At 39.3% G+C, this 20,590-nt stretch overlaps 2 protein-coding genes across 2 annotated transcripts; both read left to right on the top strand.

Annotated features, from left to right (window-relative positions):
• The first annotated feature begins 7,501 nt into the window (after window positions 1-7,501).
• hoxd4a (homeobox D4a) lies at window positions 7,502-10,472 on the top strand. Its single transcript, XM_034128836.1, has 2 exons — window positions 7,502-8,146; window positions 8,557-10,472. Exons 1-2 carry the CDS (start codon window positions 7,672-7,674, stop codon window positions 8,853-8,855), a joined length of 774 nt encoding a protein of 257 aa, XP_033984727.1. The 5' UTR covers window positions 7,502-7,671; the 3' UTR covers window positions 8,856-10,472.
• A 1,406-nt stretch (window positions 10,473-11,878) lies between these two features.
• On the top strand, window positions 11,879-19,484 carry hoxd3a (homeobox D3a). Its single transcript, XM_034128835.1, has 4 exons — window positions 11,879-12,221; window positions 16,089-16,148; window positions 17,682-18,252; window positions 18,656-19,484. Exons 3-4 carry the CDS (start codon window positions 17,790-17,792, stop codon window positions 19,405-19,407), a joined length of 1,215 nt encoding a protein of 404 aa, XP_033984726.1. The 5' UTR covers window positions 11,879-12,221; window positions 16,089-16,148; window positions 17,682-17,789; the 3' UTR covers window positions 19,408-19,484.
• Window positions 19,485-20,590: the final 1,106 nt, after the last annotated feature.

The raw sequence follows: 20,590 nt of genomic DNA, 5'->3' as shown, positions 1-20,590 counted from the left end.
TCCTTCTTTGTTTTAGCTGCAGAATCATACACATGGACGTGACAGTAGTTTGTTAATTTTAGCTTTTTAAATCTTGGAGGTCAAAAGCGTAAGAATTGGTCATTTGTAATCATTTATTCCTCCTTCTTTTTTTTTTACTCCATATTTATGAATAACATCAGGCCTGTTAGAGCGCGTAAATGTGGACGATGTGCAGACACTCAATTCAAAACACATTTTGTCGTCTAGAACAATTTGCGATTAAATATCAAAGTAGGCCAGTGTCACAAAGTCACAGTTAAAGATTATTTAAGGATATATTCTATTATGTTTATTAACTTATCAGCATTAGATACAATTGGGCCTAATACGATATGGTTTATCACATCAAATGTTAACAAATTGTGCACAGGCCGCTTAAAAAGAAAGAAAAACATCCATTTGTTGATGCACAAAAGCTTCCATTTTACGCAAAAACCTTGCAAAAATTATTTTGTTTCTTATTTAAAGTTAAACAAAAATAAAATATTGCGTCATAATGTTTTTTGGCTATATCTTCGGAGAAAGGATACATTTTATATATTAATGGTTTAACGTTTTTGTTGTTGTAACGAATTCACATTATGATGGAGCTAAACTGCCCTTTTGCCCTTTAAACTGCAACTTTTTACGGTTGAGTAATAAAAATAAAAACAGGGGGAACACCCCTCTTGTTTGTCTCAAGAGGACGTGGAGGGGCTTCTGTTATTATGCGCAAAGATGGAGAGAGCTGCAGCAGTCGAAATTCCTTTTTGTGAGAGGACAATTTACAACTTGGTAATAGACCTTTTTATGTGCCTCCATCGCCTGTCATTGGATGCCACTGGTCATGTGTGAGAGGCAAACGTCTTCATGGCTCTTTTCCTGATTTCCCAGGCGGTTTTTTCCCACTGCATTCTGCGTCTGTGGCGTTCCAACCGATACGCCACGGTCTGCTTTCTCAAAAATTGCATTCGTTTCATAAACGTCTGATCAGCACTTATCTGAAGCACTGCGCAGGTCATTCTCCTGGATGACAAAAGGAGGGTTTCAACTTTCTACTCATCTAACCTCCTCATAAACACAGCAGCACTGGCTCTTCACTGCTTTATCAAAATGCAGTGCAAAGGTAAACCTCCAAGAGTAAACATGGATTACATCCCTTCTATAGGTAAGCTTTCTGTGTGATAATGAGCTTTAATAACGCCCGGGTGTCTGCATGTGTTTGACAGCTTCCTGTTTGTATTAGTCATGTAAATTAGAAGCAGGGTAATGACTCTCAGGTAATTTGGTGGTTTCCCATGTGGCAAGTAAATAGTTTTATACTCTTAACGAAGAAAATATGGGTAATGTTCATTAAGAAATGTGCCTGTATTGCTATTATTCTACACGAATTAGAGATTCATATTTTAAGTAATCTAATGGAACATTATTCTTGGAAATGTTTTGATTGTGGCTCCTTCTAGTTAAAAACATTCTGCAGAGAATAGCTATTTGTTTAAGTAAATCGGGGTGGTGTTGAGCAGTTTCATTTGATGCACACCAAGTGCAGTGATTCCCTAATGAATTAGAAAACTGCGTCATGTGTTGAACCAAACATTCTCCATTTCGTTTTCAGTGTGAAGCAGTTAATAGCACAACAAGTCTTTTTATTTTACTGAGTTTTTGAATCTAAAGTTATATCAGTTTGATTTTCTGTTACCAGACACATCTGCATTTATCTGATGAACAAGTATACTTTAACAAGCTGTTTATTTGTTAAACTACTGCACACAAAACAAATGTGCTTTGCTATATTCCACATATGCAAGCCTGGCAGTAGAAGTTGGGTTTTACTAGCCGTTTTCAGCTGCCTGGAGATGGGGCCAACTGAACAAAGACAGTATTTCACTGTGGCCTGACAGGCAGCTGCGAAAGTATTTACAGCCTTACTGCAATGCGGCAAAATGGACCCTGGGACAGAGGCACAAGTATAAGCCTGAGGAAACTGAACAGGGTTCACTCTGTGTCTTTCTAATTCGACAATGTGTACAGTTTACATCATTTCTGTGTTTGCTTTATGTAATTATTTAGGACAATATCTGACCGCAGGCCCAGAAAAAAACAAACATTTAAACAGATATCAGCTTTCATGAATGGATGTAGCTTATTAAATCCCCCCAGAGACTCAATCAAGTCCATTATTAGACTCTTTTACAATATTATGTGACAAAGTGAGATCTTTGTAAACAAATATCTCTTCTTATCAAGTTATAGGAAAGCTAAAAGATACAATAGCTCTTATTTGAAGTATTTCATTATTTTCGTTATCTACTATCTACTAAAACAATTAAGAATAACTTAATGTATCTATGATATCACCATCATCACGAGCAACCACGTTTATTTAGTTGTATCTGCTTAAGGATGATTTATAACGTCAAAAAAGCATGCCAATATTCCCATGGTACTGTGTTTTTTAGATTAAGTTTACATATCTACATATACATTAAAAAAAAGAACACATTTTGCAAAAGGATGGGATAATCTTTCAAACTTCAAATGCAATTTTCTTTTAGATAACTATGATAATTAATTATTAAATCAGGTTTCATCAGCCCACATACTTAAAGAGACCTTCACCTAATTAAAATGATGTTTGAACAGTGAACACATTCATTTGCATTTGAAGTGACATTTCCTATTGCTCAACTCTATCGTTCTATCCTTATCAAACAAATTATGAAGTGAAATTATTTGTTAGCAGAGATGGACATTTTTTGCAGTGGAAAAGGAGGGAGGTCGTTAAAATGCCAGCAGAAGGCGCTGTTGCCCAACGGTCAGCCTCCCTGCACCCTTCAGCAGTCCTTTACTAGCAGGAGCATGAGCACGCTGATTGGCTGAGAGACGTGGTCATGTGATGTGGTTCACTTTTGAAAGTGGTTTGTGTTAACATAGTCACTATTTTTAGCCATGGAAATATATGTTTGTTTACATATATGAGATGAGCTGTTCTGATGCTGAATTGGTTTGTGTTGTTTGTTTTTTTCATCATCAGAGCTCTACAAATCCAAAGGGTGCATTGCAGAAAAAGGCAAACAGTTGTATATTCATTTATTAGAGAGTACAGTGGATGCTTTTATAGCCAGAGACAACTTTATGGACAGCAACCTTCCCACAGATCATAGTGAGTTGTGCATTACATCTTCCTCATGATGATGAAGATGTTGAAGGAAATTATCTTCAAGAAAGCTGATAACAAAGGACTTAATTCATAGCATTACACTGCATGCAAGTCATTAAACCACAGGAAACACCGAACCAACTAACAACAGGAAACATGTGAGTGCAGCCTCCACTAAAACACCCAGGCGGTCATACTGAGGTTTTACGCTCAAATTATCTCCAGGGAAATAACTTTTTATGAGGACATGCATGTAAAAAGTGACAGGCCTCTGATTTGATGCCCCTCCATTTATCATACCTGCCCACAGTGGCAGCCATCCAAACCTCAGCATCATCAGCTCCTCTGCTGTTTGACAGGAAAGGGAGGAGGAGGAGGAGCGAAGCTGCTCTGCACTCTGGGATTGGTCCGGAAGAAGGAATGACATCAGTCTTATTGTGTCAGGTTCACTGGGGAGAAAAATGTATTTGAGGACAAATCATTGATGCATGTTTGCTGTTTTGTCAACACTTTGGAGGTCAAGAGGCTTCAGACAAATGGTGTAATCAGTTCTGTCCAATAAGGAGAGGTATACTTTATTGAATAAAATAACTGGGGATCACCATAAGATTATTATATCAATGGTCAGAGGCCCAGTTATAAGACTTTGCTTACTTTTCAATCATTGCTTAAGTAACTAATATGCCTTTAAATAACAACAAAGCCAATTTATTTAAAAAGAGTTTAGCTTTTTAATGTTTTTATCCCACTGCTCCTCTGTTCCCATGTCTATCAGTTATCCTTCCAGCTTCCTCCCTTTCTACGACTTTTCCTCAGTGCACATCAGTGTAATCGCCGTTATTGAGTAAGTGCAACTTTGAGGATTATTTATGAGCCTGCGCGGTGTTGTGAGTGGCTGTGAGGAAACACGTGATGCCATTAAAGTTTGTTTTATGGCCCGGGACTTGACAAGCCAAAATATAATTCTCATTGTGTATTAAGAGCGTCCAGATGGGTTGGAATAGCTGGAATTGGCAGGGAGCTTGTGCCATGAGCTGACTTTTCCTCCAGCATGGATGCGTTTGCTCCTCGGTGTGGCTTGGGTGGCGGTCTCTGTGGTAAGCTGTGTTTTATCATTATGCTCGTGGTATGGGCGTGCAGTGATGTCACACGCACAGTGCTCGGGCTGCACAGTTTCCTGCCTCTAAAAGCCGCAACAGTGCGCGCTGAAGACGAGCAGAGATAGTTGGATGAGGCTGCAGGAAATCGTGTTTAATCCTATTACTGAACTGGGTTTTGGGTTTAAACCTCTTAAGAATCAATCGATGCTTTTTCTGATGGTGTTCCTAGTGTTGTTGGTCTGATTCTCTGCTACATTATGTAGTTGCTTGTTAGCATTGGGTGTTCTTATTCGCTTGGAGGCGGATAAATCAACCTGTTGTCTGCAGAGTTTTTGTAAATCCCTGAAGAATTACGCGTGTAATGTGTTAAAGGCATAATTCAATGATACACGTGAATGTGCCTTTTTTGTATAGTTAATAATTCACAATTCGTTCTAGTATTATTAGCTTTAACCACTAAAATGTATTAACTAAAACAGCATTGCGTTTACCCAATCTGTATTCTCGTTTGCACATTATGTGGCTGCTGCTTTATTCACTATAGGCCTAATGTATTTATTCATAAGGCCGTTATATCTCGATCAATTGCTACATACTTTGTACAAATTGTTAAATAATACAAAATACAAAGTTAACAGTGAATTTAAGCTTTATTTTTCTATTATTATCAGTACAAAACGCTCCCTTACATTGCCCGTAAATAAGATCAAATAGGCCTCGTCTTTTTTCTGTGGCTCCTAAACTCACAATTTGGAGTTTTTTATATAAAAGCTTGTAATTGTACTGATAAAATGACACGAGCTGAAGTAGTTATCCCTGCTTTTAACACAAGCTGCCGGGAATAGCTGACTTTATCTTTCTTTTGTTGTGCTCCTCGGCTTTGACCCGTCTGAAAGGCTAGCAGGGGAAGGTGAAAGACAGGTCAGGCTGTCTCACTCGTATTGAAATGTGAAGTGCAGGAACGAATTTTATTCATATTTGATGATTTATCCCTTGGTAGAAACGAATATTTAATGTTCTTGTTGACATTTAAATGTACATGTGGAAAGAAAACATTAAAGCTTCTATTATATATTTTAATAATAGGAAACATGTAAACCATATAGACATAAACGTCAACTCGATAATTCATTAAGCTGATTCTATTGTATTCTTACATTTAGAAGGCCTGCATAGTTCAACTTGTAGACAAAACTAAAACTGACATTTTAACTTTAGCCAAAAACGTAGCATAAAACTAAACCTAAAGTATCATCCGTGAACAGTAGGCTAAATTACAATCTTACATCGTCTTACTAAAGGTAAAACATACGGCTAAATATCTGGCTCAATCTTTATTACAAGCTTTTTCAGATCTGACACATTAACCCAGAGAAGCATTTGGCCAAATTTGCTTCCAAACGCATGTTTAACAATATTTTTGTTTTTGTTTTAAATCGGACCAACTCAACGCGTAATACTGGTGCCATACAAATGTTGGACTGTTTTTGTTGAAAAAAAACTCTCACCTAGATATAGGCTCATTATAGTATTATAATATAATATTACATTTCTATGTTTGGACAATAATATTTACTTGATTTTGGTGATTTTGTTAAAGTAACAAGCCTCTCTTCTCTATTCCCAGCTTCAATTCCTTTGTAAGGATGTCTCTGAAGCAGCAGCCGCCATGGCGGTTTGGTTAATGGCTGGCGGGGAATTGGTAAACTTTTGCACCCTTTGAGCTGTCACCAGGACAGAAATAATTGAACTTTTTGATAACTTTGTAAATGATTTAGTTTGACCTCCGTGGCCTCTAGCTTCATCTTTTGGAGCAGTGATGATAAGCTGCCCTATATAAGGCAGTGAGCATCCAACGCTTATCTGGTGATGAGTTTACAGCTTTAGTGCATTATTTCACCAGTATGAGGTTTTGAAAGGTTACAGCTCATTAAAGTGTAAAGATATTTTTATAATTTGAAGAATCTTTTTTTTTCTTCTGATAATGAACTTGGACTATAATAGAGGGGAAAATACCCACTGCAGGAAACCTGGTTTGACCTGAGATACTGCCAGATCTTTTTTAGTTCAGTGTCTGTCATTTGCTGCCTTAAATTGACTATTTATTGGTAAAAGTAGCCTGTAGTCCTACATCTTTTTCAGTTACATTTTCTTTTTTTTAAGAGGCAACCACTGACATGGCTTTTGACTGAGCTACTTTCTAGATACATATATTCAAAGCAAAGGAAATCAAACAGAGAAGAAATGATGCTTCAAACTGAGACATTTGTTTACATATTAAGACGAATAAGACACTCTAAAATTACTATAAGCAAAAATATGACTTATTCATATTGTCCTTTTACCCAATGGACGCCTATTTAAGATATTATAGTTTCTTTGAGCCACATTGTACTTTACAGGCTAAAGTGCTCTAAAGGTGTGCAGTGCCACTTGCTTGCCGTCGTCTATATATACCCTGTAGAACCGAATTTGTGTGATAAAACCACAATCACAGATTCGATTCTAGGGGAGTATATGGTCGATGAAAAAACTTCGATCCAATGACTTGTTGCCATCTTATTATCAAGCGTTTGGTGCCTGACCTGCCGTCATAGGTTTATGAATGAGTACATCTGACAACACCAGATATACTTCACAAGAAGCTCTCGGGGGCTCAAAGTGAAACTCTATAGGCTTCAAGGAAATCTGACGCGTAATGTTTCACCTGAAAACAAATGTAATTAGTAATTATTTCTATATAGCTCAGTGTGTTGTAATAAAACACCAAATGGATGTTCTTAAAGAAAGCCTCAGCACACTCCAGCTGCAGCTTCTTCCTCCTGAGGGTCTGTGTCTACATTATTGATTCCCAGAGGCTGCTGCTGCTGGCCAATAGGCTCCTGAGTTTTTTTCAAAGGGATGGGAGCAGATGAAGTGATGAGATTCGTGTAACTTTTGGATGACCCCTTCTTGACAAAGACAGTGTCCATCAATTGTCCTCAGTCATTATTCGCTGCTTTCATGCCGAGGGGCTTTTTGTATCTTTTGTTGGTTTCTCTGTTGAACACCATGCCTTCAAGTTACACTTTACAAACTGATATATTTTTACATCTACTTTGATAAAACCACCTCATGCATGGGTCCAATATCTTTATAATATATCATTATAAAGATATAAATTGATGTAACGTTGGAATTATGTTTCTCTCTTTTTTTTTTTTCAAGCACGTATTTTATTATCCAAATGTGCAAGCAGATATTTCAGTGTAATATATATATATTTTCCTCCACCTGGGTATCATTTTGTTGTCAGATACAATTGCTTTTAGTTGTATGTTTACCCGTTCGTGAACCAGCATCACCTCTATTGGCCGATCTGGTCACATGGTTCGCTAACTTTATTCAGTTGACACCAAGTAGGAGGGCTTTATGGAGGGAGGAAAAAAAGACAACTCGAGAAAAATTAGTATTTTCTACCTTCAGAAATTAATGGCCATGAGTTCGTTTATGGTGAACTCTAAGTATGTGGATCCCCAATTTCCTCCCTGCGAGGAATATTCACAAAATAACTATATACCTGAGCAGGGCTCGGACTTCTACAGTCCAGCGCAGGACACAGACTTTCAGCATCCAGGGATCTACCCACGGCCAAACTACCCGGAGCAGCCCTTCTGCAGCACTGGGCAGGACTCCACTGTGCAGGACTCCACTGTGCTGCCACGGGGTCAGGACAGACCCAGCAGACCCAGCACTTTTAGCGCACAGACTGAGGAGGGGGCCCCGGTGCAAGTGTCCGGACCCCGGACAGTTGGACAGGAGCAAAACACAAAGAGCCAAAATGGGATACAGTCCAAGCTGCCTGCAGTAGTTTACCCCTGGATGAAGAAAGTCCACGTAAATACTGGTAAGACTTCTTCTTCTTCTCCTTCTTCTTCTCCTTCTTCTCGTATGGACCAACTGAGACCTGTACTTCAGAAATCACTCAGTGTAATATTTATGGGAGTCTTTGAAAGGCCTCGCCAATTACACAAGTCATAAATTTTTATAGCTCAGGAAATAGGCCGCTAGGTGAGCGCCTGAAAGCTACTGAAAACACGTATTGACCGGCTGTAAATGGTGCTAAAACCGGCAGCTAATCTGTTTAAATTCAGTTAAAAATCACTCTTTATTTCCTGCTCTCGATTCCTCGTTAATGTTCCTAAAGTTTGAGCGCCTCTGGTAGAGAGGAACTCCTCCTGTTGTATTGTTTATTCCAGCATGCTGCATTGGCCACATTTGGTGACTTGTTTTCTTGTTTGTTTTTATTTCTTCTAGTGAACCCGGATTACACAGGACCCGATACCAAACGGTCCAGGACAGCTTACACCCGGCAGCAGGTTTTGGAGCTAGAAAAGGAGTTTCATTTTAACAGGTATCTGACGAGGCGGCGACGGATTGAGATTGCCCACACTCTTTGTCTCTCCGAAAGGCAAATCAAAATTTGGTTTCAAAACAGGAGGATGAAATGGAAGAAAGACCACAAACTACCCAACACCAAGGGCAGATCTGCCCCAACATCCAGCCATCTGCAAAACCTCCAAAAGGACAACCAGACTGATATCACATCATTATAAGAAAGGAGGAAAGTCCTTTTTAGACACAAACTGTACATAAAAAAGACAGAGGTTGCATCTGACTTTTGCATGGACTGATGATGTTTTTAGACATTTTTTTTATTTAACAAAAAAGACCCCAGCAGTGTTGACTCAAGAGTCAGAAAATCAATCAGTCTTTATAAGTGAGAGGTTTGAAAAGCTCTGTCTTGTTTTAATTTCCTCAAAGAGACACAAAAAACACCGAAACAAACTTTTCTTTCTTTCGTTTTTTTTTTTGGACGTTACCCAACTGAGGACATTTAATGAGGGATCTCGGCTGATTTCATGGATTTAAACAAAGTCTTCCAGCTCTTCTCACGTGGATTCACGCTGGTTTTACAGATCGAAATCTCTTATTTCAGAACAGGGAAGCCTTTGGTTGAAATTACACGCACACACAAAGGTTATTTCTATTTTGTTCCTATTCAAACCTCACATTAAACGCACAATATATAAAAATAGCCTATATCTACTTGAAGGAGGTATTATTTGCATAGAGCACGCCAAACACAACCTACTTTCGTAAGTTGCAAAAACCCCGTTGTATCTCAGTTCACGTTTCTTTGTGACTCTTATATGTTTTAACTTATTTTGTAAAATAAAACTTTGAATTTTTCTTAGCCTAAATATTATTCCTAAACGCAAGACATTCCTGTGTGCAAACTATTCTGAGTGCCCTTATAAATCTCTCTTGACATCTTTGTAAACAGTGTACATTTTCAGAGGCTCTCGCACCATTTGAGAGTCCTACTATAAAAGATCATTTGTTCCTGCATGGCATCAAATTGATATTGGATGTTTCTCATCGGAAATAATCAAATCCAGAATATTTAGGAATATAATTGTTCGTTTCTTCTTGATATTATTTTTTACGTCATTATTTATTTAAAAAAACGTGTACATTTTCGTATAGCACACATACAATTTTAATTAAAAGTATTCGTTAAATTTCAATTGATCTAAAATATGTTTGAACTCTTGTGAATTATTAGCATGGCTTTACGCAGAGTTTGTAGTCTTTAGTTAATGTGGGAATCTTCTAGTTTTTCATTTACACAGAGCTAACCGAGGGGGGCTTTCACGTCACGTTTTCAAAGACAGATATTTCTTGTTTGATACCGTCATTGTCTTTCGGACAAAAAAAGCCCAGAAGCTCATCCCAGTAAGAAGAGGTCTTTCTCTGTGAAGTCTTCCCGATGAGAGGCTTGAAAAGGTATTTCAACCGCAGGTCGACAAAAGCAGCAGAGGCAGGTTCATCCAGGGGCCACATTTCAGCCGCAGGACTGACCCCAACACCTCTGACCCGCCGGACGAGCAGCTCTCCCAGGCGCTCCGAGCTTTGCTTTGGAGGCTTTTTTCCAAACTTAAAAAAAGAGTTTAAAATATTCAGGGCGTAAATTCCACAGTTTTTACACGTGTTTTGACAGTAGGCCTATTTATATATCATCCCCCAGAAGCTTCTGATTTGTGCATTTGTCTCCTCATGTCAATATGCAATATTTTTGGTTTTATTTTTGTACATGCTTTTTACCTTGTATTGTGCATTGAAATGCGAGAAGTATATTCGAAAAAATAAAGATTTCTACTGATTATGCATTTAATTGATTGCAGAAGCATTTTGTTGCGATCTTTTTATTTTTATTTTCTCCACTCGAGAAGAAAATGGCTATTTCCCCGTGCCCACTGAGGTATTTAAATGTATCTTATTTCTCATGGACATTTTATATTCGATTTAAAATAATTATTTCCTGTCATTCGGTTTGCACCATTTAAAAAAAAGGGATCCCTTTTGGTGGGAAACGAGTTTTTTCTCAGTGGGAACAAGCGTGTGGAGCCATATGGACCTGAAGCCCCCTTTTAAAAAAACATCCACAATGCACCAAATGTTCGCTGCATGGGCAAATACACTGTTCTCCTGTAAGACATGAAATTAAGTAGCAAAAAATACATTATGAGTCTACCATATTGTAGAATATCTTTGAAGAAACGTGTTTAAGAACGAGATGTTGTGTCTTATTGTTCGCTCATAAGCTCTTATCGAGAGGAGCGAGTCCTCATCAGCTCTAGTGGAGCTTTTCGAGGGGCTTTTATTCAATGAAAGCTGCGTTTAGGTGTCTCAGAAAACATGAGTCTTTATTGCAAAACAGTTGTTAGTTACATGAGTCTTTATTACCAAACAGCCTGGTACATTCAAACTGACAGTTACAAACTTTTTCCGAGTCGATGCTCCTGTTACTAAATCAGATTACGCCACAATTACCAGAAACAGTTTATAACATGTAGTCATACACACTTTATCAACCATTATATATTTGTTATTAGACCCCCTCGTGCTTTAAGAGCTATCCCTTTATTGAATATATATGACCCACATCTGCACTGACCCTCGACCCCCCACACTGCAGCATCAGTGCTGATACAAACAATAGTGGCCATAAACGGACATGTGGAAAGACAATCTACAGTCACTCAGCATGTTTCCATCCCCAGTGACCACTGTCTGATCCCGCTGAGTGCGCGAGGGCCTACAGGCGTGCACTTATATGTTTGTGTAAAATGCACGCGTGTGTCATATAGATTCAGAGAGAAGCTGAGACAAAGTGATGCCACCGATCCACCATCCTGCCATAAATGATCTGCACATAGATGCTGAAGAAAGGATGAGCGAGAGAGAGGAGGGGGGGTGAGAGGAGTGGGGGAGGGGAGGGGGTGGTATAGGAACAATTGGACAACCTACCTACTATACATTATAGTTCTTTAAGATAACTTTTGATCTATTTTATATTTTAAAGCGATTTATAATTAATCACGACTTGCTGAACTCCAGTTATTATGAATATGAATTAAACCTATCACAACACTGTTCCTACCCAGCAGTTATCAGGTCAGAGCAGTACTACACCGTACAGTGTGTATAGCCACACTGACCTACATGTCTGAGCAGCAATAAATGGGAGCCAAAGGCAGTGCCATTTTCAATGACACTGCACCCAGTGCAGGAATACAACGTCGTTGCTCTCCATCCGGCCATATTTGATTTCCAGCTGTTTTTTCGCAGAAGCCTCTCCGAGCCAGACAACCCCCCTAAAATATATTAAAGTGCGCTGTCTGCATTCAGAGATATAATCCAGAGACTATACCACTCCGCTCTCTTTTCCTCGACCACGTGATTGTCTAAATAATTAATGCAGCACGTCCCCCTAGAAACACGGCGTCGTCATTAATCGCAAGGACTCTATCAGACTTGAAAACTGAAGAGATCCCCCAAGAAAAATAATATCCGATACCCGGCTCCACCATATAGCCTCGCACTTTAGCGACACATCCGAACCGATGGATGCTTGGGTAGGTAAATATTTCAGCATTTTTCATGTTGCCCGAGCTGGTAAATGACGATATCAAATGTCGTGATTTTTGATAAATTGCAGCCTTTTGATGTGTGCGCTGAGCAGGATTGTGTAAACTGTGTTAGTCACTGTGTGCATGTCTTCTTTTTATCACATTTATTAGATATGGTAGGATGTGTGCTGTTTACGCATTTGTCTGGGGAAGGATTGATAGGAGAAATGGTAAAAACTAAAGGGCAGTGACATGTATTTATGGCTTCTCGCTCTGAATAAATGCTCTTTCGGACCCATCAGCTCAGTGTGGCCCCTCCACAGGGCCCACTGACTCTTTATAAAGACTCTAATTCTGATTTTTAACAATTAAGTGAAAAAAAAGAAGAAATTAAATAGATATACAAAAAAAAAAGCATTATAATCATAAATTGCTAAGTATAATACATCTTGCTTTATAGTCATAGTTCTCAACAAGATAAATAATAGGTTATTTACAATTTATATGTCCTTATTATAGAATTGTGGTGTATTTCTTCAGTATTTTTTATTGTTAGTGTGGGCTGTTTTGATTGTGATTTCTAAGAAGTCTTGGAAGTTTGGGCAGGCTGACAGGTCTGCCTCCTTGTAAATCATTCGCAGTAATTCCTGAAAGGGTTTTAGGCGGTTGGGGGCCGGGCGAAAACTGTAAATCTTTCACTTTTATTGCCCTCTGAACATATGCTGCGACGCTACCGTTCCTGCATCTCTTCTTGTTCTTCTGGTCCTTCTTCTCAGCAGAGATAACACACCGCTGATCAGCCGACGCTCTGCGGCTCCAAATCCTCCTGCTGCTGTCCTTTCTGCTCTTTTACCAACATATTTATTTATTGCTTATCAAATCGGGCTTTTTATTTAATTTATTTATAGGGATAATATTGCAAACAATGCAAGAGAAGACATGGATCTCCCACTCTTTGTGTTTGAGCAGTGTGTGAGGACAGACACAACAAACAAAAGATTATACTGTGGTTTATTTGAATACAATGCAATCCCAGCTGGAAGGAGAAAAAAACAAACAGATGTCGTGTATTTCATAAATCATTTTAGAAAATGCATCTCCCACATCGATGCAATTATTGGGCGACTAAATAGGATATCAATAGGAAGTATAATGATACTATTTAAAAATAGTATCCAAAATACGTAACTGGTGCATTTACGGCCAGGTTTAAACGTGTAATTGTGATTGTTTTAAAGGAGAAATGTGGGAAAAAAACTGCAAAAGGGTGAAAATGTAAAAGCAGCTGAATCTCATAAAATGCACACCATTTCTTTATAATAACCTAAGCCAACACAATGCTCTTCATATGCTGAAACCACTGCACTGATGTAGCAGGAAAATGTACACATCTTTATTATAATACCTTAACAATAGCTTGTGATATAATGCTTGTGTTTAAATACTGAAGTGCAGGCGAGTTGTAATTCAGCAGCAGATGAAAAGAAATAGGCAGTGGAACATTTTCACACAGTTCAGATGAGGAAATAAACGCCACCCTTTATCAAAATGGATTGGTGAGGTAAGGCTCGGTTGTAGAAGAGAACAATCACGTGAACAAATATGCTTGTATTTTAAGGCAGCGCCTTTATTTGTCATCACAAAGCTTCCGAAACACCCCAAAATCCTAACGTTAGCTCCAAATGTGTATACAGGCCTATCGTTTCTGAATATTTCCTGTATATTTCAATGGGTGATTGATTGCCAGGGATTTTTTTCTTCTGGAATAAGGATACCTTGTTCGCTTTTTATTGGTAGTTGAATGCGAGTCCTTCCAATCTTTCGGGAATACTGTCTCCATTGGTATATGGAAATGTCTGAAAAACAGCAAGATCAGGTTTAGGACAGCATTGTCTACAGACAAAGGGTGAAGGATTTATTCTAGAGACTGCGTGGAAAGCAACTGAGACTGAGAGGGAAGTTGTTTTATGATGAATTGATTCGCAGGTAAGCAATCGCATGGCAGAAAGCAACCTTTAACCACGGGTTAATATAATGCAAGGAAATATATTTGATTTATTCCACTCATGGAGGTGATGCTTGTTAATGTCGCTCTCACCGGCGACCGTACGGATATGTAGTCCACAGCTATACCTCCCCATGAAGCCTATATCATTATTTATTTTTTGAGAAAGTGCGTTCAAATATTATCGACAGATTGAGCTGCTTTTCAGCTGATTTCACGTTTGGATGAAAACCGTCTCGGAGGGAAGAAGTAGGAGAGGAACTTTTTCTTTTTGACTCTTGGATCGTAAATCACATTAATTTGTTGTCTTATCGTCACACTGGCGTTTGCCGTGATTTATGTGGTTTCAACTATATGGCTTTGTTAACCTGCAACGTTATATTATACATGAATTCATATCGGATGTTTTGAAGGATTACCGGGCTGGATAGTGGACGAGGATCAAGGCAAATACTTAATTTTCCTACTATTTTGGATGCGTTTTTGGCTCACTTGTATTTGGTTAATTGCAATTCATACGAATTTTATTTTTATTTATTTGGCTTAGGCAATAAAAGTCAGGCCTGATCGCGAAAATAAAAGTGAGTTATTTATTATATATTTAAGTTGAATATTACCCATTTAGCCTATCTACTGAAAACAGATTATTAACGTTTCTACTATGAATTTATGTTTTATTGATGTGCTTAATTGATGTGCCTAGCCTTTGCATACACTTGTGATTATGCTTATTTTCAGAAAAGCTGCTTAATTTCTACCAAAATCAGGAAAAAGCAGTCTTAAATCAAAACCTTCTGCTGCAACTGGTGCTAGCATTTTGTGAGCAGCTTTCTCCAAGAAAAACACACCTCGTATTTTTCTACAAACAACTGCGAGAGTAGAGACAATATTATTTCACTGATCAACTGCAGTTATTTCGTGCATGTAAGGAACATTTCCAATAATAGCAAAAATAATCCTAAAGTGCTGCTTAACTTGAATATGGCCAGCATTTCAAAGAGCTAGCAGGAGAAAAGACAAGCTGGGATAATAACACTCCACATTGACTCCGGCCCATTGTGTGAACCAAACTTACCGTAACAGCGCGTAGGCGAAAAACACTGCTGTGTGAAAAGAGGACCATGTCTGCTACTAGTACCCAGTGTGCTCCAAAAGCACTTCAGGCGCAGACTATCGACCAGTTTAACAGATAATCCACAACGAATGAATCTTAAATCTCCATGATCATATTTAAAGCAATTAGTCCTCACAAAACCTATAAGCAGGGAACCAGCGATGGTTTCAAACTCAGACAAAAAACTATTCTCTGAAATGTCCTGATGTTTAATTTATACTTTCTTCCCTTCGGTGAAACATCTTCTCGTCTGTTTCAGTCACCTCTGAAAATCTGCTTTGAATTTAGTTGAGAGTTGAGGCTACTTGAAGCCAAACTGCTCGTTGTTCATTAAACTTTGACCAAATGCTAAATGACCTAAAGGTCACCTAAAAAAGCTTATGACTGCTAAATATTTGGCTGGCCCTTTGTGCAAAAAGTGCACATGCAAGACCTTTTTCTGTCAAGCAGGTTCTTGAAAAAAAGTGCCATAGGTGGTTATTGCAGGGACAATTCAGCTTTAAGATTTAGCCTATTTAAACAGGCCAACACATATACAAATAATTAATTATGAAGGAATTATTTGAATTAAAAAATGTTTTTGATTTCATAAAAAATACATTACTATTTTAATTGTATTTTCTTAAAGTGGCGAAGAAGATTGGGCTTCATGATGTTAATATTTATTTTTGTATAAACTGGGTGTATTCCTCGAATAATGAATGTGTTTTAAAATAAATCTAATGTAGGAAACTATGTTTTATTTCTCTTCCAGGTCGAGGAGGGGGCAGTGATGAATGCGTGAGGGATATAAAAGAGAATTGCACAGATTTCGGTGAGTAACATTTCTTTAATGAAGGGAGTGGACAGCACAGAACAACTGTTAACAAGGTGAAAGGGTGATTTGTTATTAGGCTACATATTAACGCTCACAGTGTTTCACAGGAGGCTTAAATCACCAACACAGACATGAGGGATGACTTTAACTTCGCCTGTACCATATTAGCGCAGGCCAGGGTCCCATTCCAATATGTCCAATTGCATCGCCGCATGAATAAAGCCAACATTATTTTAAGAAAAAAAAAATACATTGTTTGTGTTTACAGTTTAATAAATAAAATAAAAATGCTAATCAAAAAACGTAAAATCCGTAAGAATTTCTCCATTTCGTCCCACGATTCTGGCTTTTTAACCGATGCGTAAAATTCCCAGCCTTTTTTAACGCTCAAATCTCTCCAGTGTTTCTCCTCGGTGTTTGGCTGCAGACTGCAGGCTTCGCTTATAAACCGAGCCTCTGCATGGAGAAGTCGCCGAGTATGAAATTCTTTCCCTTGCCTTCCTCCTACGCTTAGTTTTACACTTCTGAGGGCAGCGAGTCTTGAGGACTGTTTTGCTTTTCATTCCTCTCTGAGGCCGTTTACGACCATAACATTTGCGGTCATAAATTTTGTCCGCGGTCCACACTGACAGGTGCAATTGTTATGCACGGCGTAGGCTGCACTCCTCAAGCCACCAACATACAGTACAGGGCCCTTTGATATGTGTGTTTCAGCTTCTAGTTCAAAGGATATTCTGAAAACAAATGTGGTTGCAACAATATCCAGAGTATTTGACAAATTTCCTCTGAATTGTTATTATTTAATTTGAAGGTACATTTTGCATGAATGGGACATAGATTTGAAATCCAAACAGCTAGTCAGAATGCAAAATATATGATTTCAGTCCTGTGTAAAGACTAATATCATATTTAACTCCCACCCTCACCCACCTCTCTTTCTTTCAATCTATCTCTCTTTATCCCTCCCTCCCTCCCTCTCCCATTCTTACTTACACACCGATATCACCTACATTTTACATCTAAAATTAATTACATTCCTTTGCCATTAATAACAAACAGTGGAGGAGATTAGTATCTGTGCGTAAACATGTGATCCAAACGCATGTGCGCGGCCCTGGTGGGCTATATTTCTGCTGCAGGGAACAATGCATGACTGGCTTTGTCAGGCCTTGTGATTAGTGAAAAGGGTATTGTGTGCATGTGTGTCAAATGCTGATTCAGCTTATTTCTGAGGGACCACTAAAGCCTCCCAGAGGGTCCTTTAAGCACAAGTTAAACTTTAACTGTTTTGTGCCACAAATCAGTCAGAGTGCCACAGTGTTAGAGACACTGGAGAGACAGTTGGTAGTTTCTTTATTAGCCTATAGCAGCATTAGCATTGGTATAAGCAGAGTGATTCTCCTGCTTTAATGTGAATGTAAACCATGTATTTCAGCGGTCATTGGAGTAATGTAAAGGCGGTTGCAGCTCTAATGACTGCAGGCCTTATTCATGTTTGCCCCCATGACTCTGACACATTTGTCTTTGTAGGTCACAGACTGGAGCAACGGTGGGAAACACCAATCACGTGAATAAACAACAACATCCATGCCATTGAATAAAGTTGCACTGGCTTTTTGGCTTTGAATCCACACCAAAATGCAGAAAGCAACATACTACGATAACTCTGGACTGTTTGGAGGGTACACCTTCCCCAAACCAGACTCCTACAACTACGGCCCTGCCCACCAGTCCTACCCTGCGTCTAACATTGAGAATGACTACCAGGCCTCGGTGTGTCCCATCCAGACCTCTGCTGTCCGGCCCCCGACCCTCAAAGACAGTGACCTGAACGCAGACTGCATGCGGCAGAGCGGCAGCCAGAGCAGCAGCAGCAGCAGCCAGGCCACCAGCATCGTGGAGCAGCAGGCACCCCCACTGTCTGCATCCTCTCCCAGCCCCAACAGCTCTGCACCCCCGAAGAAGAAATCCCCACCCAGCAGCGCTTCCAGCACTGCCACACCGACCCTCACTAAGCAGATCTTCCCCTGGATGAAGGAGACCCGGCAGAACTCAAAGCAGAAGGGCAGCAGCTGCTCCGGCGCAGGTAGAGATCAGGATGGTGCGTGTTTGTTTATACATTAAGGGAATGGGGGGTGAGGGTGGGTTTGGGCCTTTTCAAAGATTAAAAGGTTTTATTGTCATATGCACAATACATGTCCCAGGCTCCTTCAACGCAATCCAACATGAATATAAGACAAACAACAATATAAATTGTGCAAAAAAAACTAAATCTGAATATATAAAATAGGGCAAGAGAATGATGCAAGGGACAAATGTGCAAGTACATGTAAGAAGTAAACTATAAACATGTAAAATAGAATAAGATGAGCTAAAACTAGAATGTTAAATGAAATACTGGAATACAATCCTGTTTATTGTAATAATAAATAAGATCTGCTACAGTTTATATTATAATAAAATGTCTGTACAGAGGCTAACATGATGCTGTGCTTTCTCTACAGCTGGAGAGATGAGTGATGAGAAGAGCCCACCGGGACCGGCCTCCAAGCGGGTCAGAACTGCTTACACGAGCGCACAACTTGTGGAGCTGGAGAAGGAGTTTCACTTTAACCGCTACCTGTGTCGCCCACGGAGAGTGGAGATGGCGAATCTGTTGAATCTCACCGAGCGTCAAATAAAGATCTGGTTTCAAAACAGGAGGATGAAATACAAAAAGGACCAGAAGTCTAAAGGGCTCGCACACTCTCCCCTGGGACACTCCCCGGACAGGAGCCCACCGATGAGTGGCCCAAATCACATTGGATACTCTGGTCAGCTCCAAAACGTGAACAGCCTCAGCTATGACGCGCCCTCGCCCCCGTCCTTCGCCAAACCCCAGCAAAACATGTACGGTTTGGCGGCGTACACGGCACCTCTGGGTGGCTGCATCCCGCAACAGAAGAGGTACCCGGGCTCCGAGTACGAGCACCACGCCATGCAGAGTAACGGCGGCTTTGCCAACGCCAATTTGCAAGGCAGCCCCGTTTACGTGGGGGGGAATTTTGTTGATTCCATGCCAGCCTCGGGCCCCATGTTCAACCTCGGCCATCTTCCCCACCCCTCATCCACCAGTGTGGACTACAGCTGTGCCGCTCAGATCCCAGGAAACCACCACCATGGACCCTGTGATCCCCATCCCACATACACAGACCTCACCTCTCTCCAAGCATCTCAGGGAAGGATTCAGGAAGCGCCTAAACTCACACATTTGTAATATGTGGTTTGTGTGTGTGTGTGTGTGTGTGTGTGTGTGTGCGCGTGTGTGTGTGCGTGCGTGTGTGTGTGTGTGTGCGTGTGTATGTGTGCCAAAATTATGTTGCGCTCTTTTTATTACCTCACTAGTCTAATAACTACACTCCAAGCGAGTCGTGTGTATTATTACAGTATTATTGATATTACTATTAATGCTATTGTGTGATTATTTTTTAAATAATAACAGCTTTGTCCTTTTCTGTTGAATATCTGATGCGCAGAGGCAGGTTGTCAGTTGTTCCTTTTTCTTTTTTTTTCTAAAGTGCAATGCGCAATTTTTGACTGAATATTTCATGGCGTTACTTGAAGGTAAGTCTTGTAGATCACGAAAGTAGAAGCTCATCTTTAGAGAGAAGGACTTTTAGGGAATATTTCGTCTGTTTTGTAGGATATCACTCTCCTCTCGGGCATCCTATTTATTTATTTTGTATCATTTTGCATAATCTTTTGTACTAGCATATAGCCTATTTATTATTTAATTACTTTTGTATTGCACATTATTTATCGTTTATATGCGAGTATTTATAAGTGTGGAGTTTTTTGTAAGATTGGACAGATCAGTGCACTTAAAAGTGTTGGTAAAACAGGGTTTGAAAAATGCTATGACTCGCAGTATTGTTGAAAAAGAGCATTTCTAATTGTAAATCTGGGATAAATGGGACATCTGATAGTGTATAAACACCACTACATGTCCATGGTTAATCTTGTGTCAAAACTAAAGCAAAACGTAGACTATCGAATATGAATATTATACACACCAGCATGTCATTTTGTGTAGTCATTACTATTTTTTATTTGTCTTACATTGTTATTCCATTCAGTTGGATATCCATACATTTATGAAACCTTAATGATATTGAAATGTTATATTTTATTGTGTTTAAATTTTTGTAAATAAAGTGCTCAAACTTGTATTTTTGATTGCATTTTGTTGAAAAAGAAAAATCCCAGCAGCATTGGTCGCCACTTGTTTCTGATTATTTTAATTCCTCCCAGTGAAACTGTCAGGTAACAGAGGAGGCGTATTGACTGCACTGCTCTACTGTACAGTCCAAACAGGGAGAGCAGATCAATAATTAGACACCAGGATATCTAAAACTCATCAGACGGCTCTATGCCTCCAATGCAAAGTGCATTTCAGCGAA

The sequence above is a fragment of the Trematomus bernacchii genome, unplaced genomic scaffold (genome assembly GCF_902827165.1).
Source record: "Trematomus bernacchii unplaced genomic scaffold, fTreBer1.1, whole genome shotgun sequence".
Taxonomy (NCBI): Eukaryota; Metazoa; Chordata; class Actinopteri; order Perciformes; family Nototheniidae; genus Trematomus; species Trematomus bernacchii.
Note: the sequence above shows the minus strand (reverse complement) of the source record. Positions and strands in the feature narration are given on the sequence as shown.

Bases quoted from the DNA above. Each gene is read 5' to 3' on its own strand.
- hoxd4a (XM_034128836.1), top strand. From the start codon at position 7,672: ATGGAGGGAGGAAAAAAAGACAACTCGAGAAAAATTAGTATTTTCTAC. The intron at 8,147-8,556 runs GTAAGACTTCTT...TATTTCTTCTAG, and splicing joins GAAAGTCCACGTAAATACTG to TGAACCCGGATTACACAGGA.
- hoxd3a (XM_034128835.1), top strand. From the start codon at position 17,790: ATGCAGAAAGCAACATACTACGATAACTCTGGACTGTTTGGAGGGTAC. The intron at 18,253-18,655 runs GTGCGTGTTTGT...CTTTCTCTACAG, and splicing joins CGCAGGTAGAGATCAGGATG to CTGGAGAGATGAGTGATGAG.